General features: G+C 29.1%; 2 protein-coding genes across 2 annotated transcripts in view; both read right to left on the bottom strand.

Annotated features, from left to right (window-relative positions):
- The window catches only part of LOAG_16977 (hypothetical protein), a 7203-nt gene extending 5541 nt beyond the window's left edge, over nt 1–1662 (bottom strand). The window contains exon 1 of the mRNA XM_020449631.1: nt 1466–1662. Within this exon, the coding sequence (XP_020306808.1) occupies nt 1466–1526 (61 nt within the window). The 5' untranslated portion in view covers nt 1527–1662. The remainder of the gene's footprint in view (nt 1–1465) is intronic.
- Nucleotides 1570–4106, bottom strand: LOAG_02362 (hypothetical protein; the record flags this gene model as incomplete). The annotated part of the gene is made up of 4 exons (XM_003137900.1): nt 1570–1722; nt 2959–3009; nt 3878–3999; nt 4037–4106. The coding sequence occupies 4 exons, from the start codon at nt 4104–4106 to the stop codon at nt 1570–1572; spliced, it is 396 nt and encodes a 131-aa protein (XP_003137948.1).
- Nucleotides 4107–4578: the final 472 nt, after the last annotated feature.

The following is a 4578-nucleotide window of genomic DNA, read 5'->3' as shown; positions in this document are numbered from 1 at the left end:
TATGTATATATAGTATACATATAGTATATTATGTATATATAGTATATATATAGTATATTATGTATATATAGTATATTAAAGTATATTAATATGCTTAATGTGATATCAATATATAACGGCTAAAAATAATAATATATATTTAATATACTTTTAATATACTTAAAGTATATTAAGTATATTAAAAGTATATATATATATATATATATATATATATATATATAATATATATATATATATTATATATAATATATATAATACATATAATATATATAATATATATAATATATATAATATATATAATATATATAATATATATAATATATATAATATATATAATATATAATATATAATATATATAATATATATAATATATATAATATATGTAATATATATATATATATAATATATATATATATATATATATATATATATATATATATATATATATATATATACAAAGAAGTGCAAATTGCATGCCATTAATTGCATGACCATTAACATTAATTTCATTATAATCTTTCATCTAAAAAAAAAAATGCCAAGATTGAATGGTGGTCACAATGCAATAAAAATAAGTATAGATTGAGCTCAGTCTAGTTAAAATTTAAGTCCAAATAGATAAGGAAATTTGAGTGCCCAACATCTGCTTATATCGAAAGCATTGAAGGATAACAATAACAGCAGTGAGGAATATTGTCACATTTAAGTTGACATTTGGTTAAAACATTGGGAAATAATTATCATGTATTAAGAAAATATGCTTCTTAATGAAGGAAGGAAATAATGGCTAATTGTTTTATCATATTTGAATAAATTTTAAAAATTTCATTTGATTTTTTCTAAACATATGTGAGAGATTTATTTAACATTTCAAGCGAACGTTACAACGTTTTTTTTTTTTTTGGAAAGAATATTTATTGAGGAGGGAAGAGGGGGAAGGGAGACTTTCAATGTTTTTGCAAAAAACTGATTGCCATCGTAAAGTGAAATGAGTTATTTAATATAACTCCAGAAACTTTGTTTCCTTCCTTTCCGAACTTGGATGAGAACCGAGTACTCCCTCATTTCTTCTCATTTTCTTTCGTCTCCCTATCATGCATTTCCTTCAAAACATGTGACACTTCCGAAAGCTTTTTCATTAATTCTTTTCAAGATTAAAAATCAAAAAATATAATGATAAGGACTTATGATAGTGATAATGCTATAAAAGTATTCAGTCCCTTCTCAGATCTTTCAATTATCTCAAAAAGGACGAAAAATATCACTTTAAAATTACGATCTTTAAAGAAAAGAACTTGATAAGGATATCAGAAGTGTTGAATGATAACAATAATGATATAGTAGTGAGACATATTGTCACCTGAACATAAGAATCAGAATATAATGGTCATTGAATAGTAAGTATGAAATTTTATTGTAAAAGTTTATGCTAATAAACAGTATAAAAGATAGATAAAATACTTACTAATAGCATAGAATGACGCATGTGAGTAAAGGAGCAGAGCGGGCAGAATCGGCCACCACATGCTGTCCCCTTTTTGCAATGACTACTTGGCAAGTAGAAACTCTCTAAGGTTCGAATCCGTCAGCAAGCTTGATGTCTGCAGCTCCAGTACAATTGTCCTCCTCTTTCATGTATCGATCCGTAGAGCTGAGTCGGCGAATAGAATGAACAAATGGATTTGCTAACCGAAAAAGCCTATCGCTCTGCTTATATGCTTTCTGGATGTTATTTCCTTAATAGGCATTTTTGGATTGGTAATGTTTCCATCTGTATGGATGAAATGATGGAAGCTTTAACATAGTTAGATTAGAAATGATAGCAAAAATCCAGAGGGATGATATTATTGTATGAGTAAAGAATTGTTAGCACAATAAGAATGGAATTCATATTTGTCATTCCTTATCTATCTCATTGTGACATAATTCCCTATCAAAGATAATACTATTTCACTCAGTACATTGTGTCATTCTACTTGGCCGCTTTGTGGAGCAATCGTCCTTATTGACATATGTATGACATGAAGAGCGCTCTTCGAATTAAATGGGCTTTCAAGCGCATTTTGAGTACATCTGGTGCAAGCATTGCATTGTTAGGCAAATAAGGTTAAGTAAATGTACAGTTCATTGGTTAATAATCATAAAGCAAAATTAAATCATTAAATCATTCCATTTTCCAGCAAACATAGCTAATTTGACAGGCTTTTTATTTGTTCATTAATCTATGGATTTTCAAAAATTGATAAACAAATAGAAAGCATGCTTTTCTTTTTCTCTCTCCTTATTTCCCTGTTTCGAATGGGACTTTTTAATACAGAAATAAAAATTAAGGCTATTATCAACAGAAAAATAAAAACAAGAAGTTTTTTAGGAATGTTTGCCAGCAATAATACACTTCTTAGATTTAGTACTATCTGGAATTTCAATTTTTATGAGAAATATTGCGGGAGTTTAAAATATTTCTTTTTTCCTTATTAATTATATCCGAAGAGCACAGTAATTACAAACAGGAAATGGATATAATGATATAAAAAATTATCCATCAATAAAATTATATTTTTTCATTGTGTCCTTATCATATCAAGCCTTTTTTTATTTTGGTTTTATCAAGCCTTTGTTTATTTTGGTTTTATAAGTGATAGCAGTAGTTATTGGTTGTGGAGTTAAAAGAAATAGATACTGAAATAAATAAGTTATTGCCAAAATGGAAAATTGTCATAAATTTGCAAATTTCAATGCTGCAAAAGAAAACAAAATAGGCTAGGAACCGATGAAGGCTAAATTCGATCGCCCGTTAAAAACTGCTTCCTTGAATTGCTTTTTCTCTTTTCTGGTAAATCGAACTGAAATGATGATGTATTGTTAATTCTCTGAATGATATTTATATCCCAATTGTATGTAAACCCTACTACTTACTTCTAAGTTAAAAAAATTTTAACTAAATTATTATCCTATTACCATCTTAGATGATGTGAAAAAAGTGGAGACACTCTCATCGTCCAAACATATCTAGAAAAAAAAAAAAATTGCATTTAAGAAGGTAGAAGGTGCTACTGTTACTTGATCATACATGTTCAATATGGCAGGTTGAAAGTATGGATGAGAGCAAAACATACTAAGTTGGCATTTTTGAGTTCGAATGTGATTACAGAAGTGACGAAAGTTTAAGCCAAATTGAAAGTCCAAACAATGATGGTGTGATAATGTCCTTGCACTAGATATAATCCGTTTAAAATTCAAGTGATCCGATTTTTTTTGAAAGTGAACTCGAATACTTCAAATCTTTTCTTTGCCATTGCTATTACTCTTGGTGACATTAACTGTACCATGCTCCTTATTTTTAAAAATTCTTATCATATATAATTTGGTTGTTTTTTGATAATTAATTATCAGATCGGTGAATGACTTAGTTAATTACTGCACTTTCCTCATCTCGACCAAAGAATGATGTGTAAACGAGGCCAAGCATCCAGTGAAAATTAAGCTGAGGAAGAAACAATCGGAAGGCATCCGAAACTTACTCCATCCGGTTGCTATTGTCTTGAGGATATCTTTGGATACGCAGTGACAAAAAAATCTTTTGTGCAAAAAAGTTGGGAGTCAGAATTTCTGAGATAAACTCCGCGAATATTTTCTGGTATGAAGACAGCTGGAATTCTGGCAATACTTGGTAAATTACTCTGGCAAAAAGGACCATCTACTCAAATCTTGCTTCCCTCTCAGTTCAATTCTGTACGCGCCTGTTCAAAATCTGTTTTGTTCTGATACTTCTCAGACCTTCTTTCTCTTTCCACTATGATTTATTGAGAGGCTTCTTCAATGAGTATGTAAAAAGTGTTATGAGTAATATCAGGTGATAGGAAGGAAAAGGAAAAACCATCGCTGAGAAATTATTATTGAATTCATTCAACACAGATGTGAATTCATATCGTGAATCCATCATATATCCCATTGAATCAATAAATTGTATCCCTATTATATTGCTTGCTTGATTCTCTCCTTCAAAATACAATGATGATTCGAGATTTCTTCGAACCTTCTTCACCTTGATTCTCAAAACATTTTGTGTTTACCAATAATCGTAAGAATCTGCAGGAAAGTGTCATTGTTGAATAACTGAGACAAACTTATCGATCAACGATAATATGTTGGAAATACCGCTTCCTTTGGAAATATGTCTTTTCCATCTCCAGAATCTTTGCAAGTTCACCTGAAATCATCGTGTTTGTTGTTTGCAAAGGATTAACTCGCAATTTTGAACTTTTTGCAATTGTTATACAATAATTTGTAATTCCTCTTTTGAAATTTGTACATTATTTTTCATAATATTACATACGGTATAAGCTAGAAATCTTCAGATGACTTCCATTTAGAATTTTAATTCGAAAGGAATGGATTGATATCTCTCCCTCCTATATTTATCATCTCTTTATTTGCAGCAATATATTACGGCTATATCACATTTTCCAGGTTATTGCAAGTATCAAGATTATCATCAGATTAGATATTTGATGGTATTTGAATGCGTGAAAAAGAATGTGAATTTTACGACCTTTAATAAAACGAGAAAAATTAACG

This window comes from Loa loa, assembly GCF_000183805.2.
Source record: "Loa loa unplaced genomic scaffold supercont3.32, whole genome shotgun sequence".
In the NCBI taxonomy this organism is placed as follows: Eukaryota; Metazoa; Nematoda; class Chromadorea; order Rhabditida; family Onchocercidae; genus Loa; species Loa loa.
The sequence above is the reverse complement of the archived record's forward strand: the minus strand, read 5'-3'. Positions and strand labels throughout refer to the sequence as shown.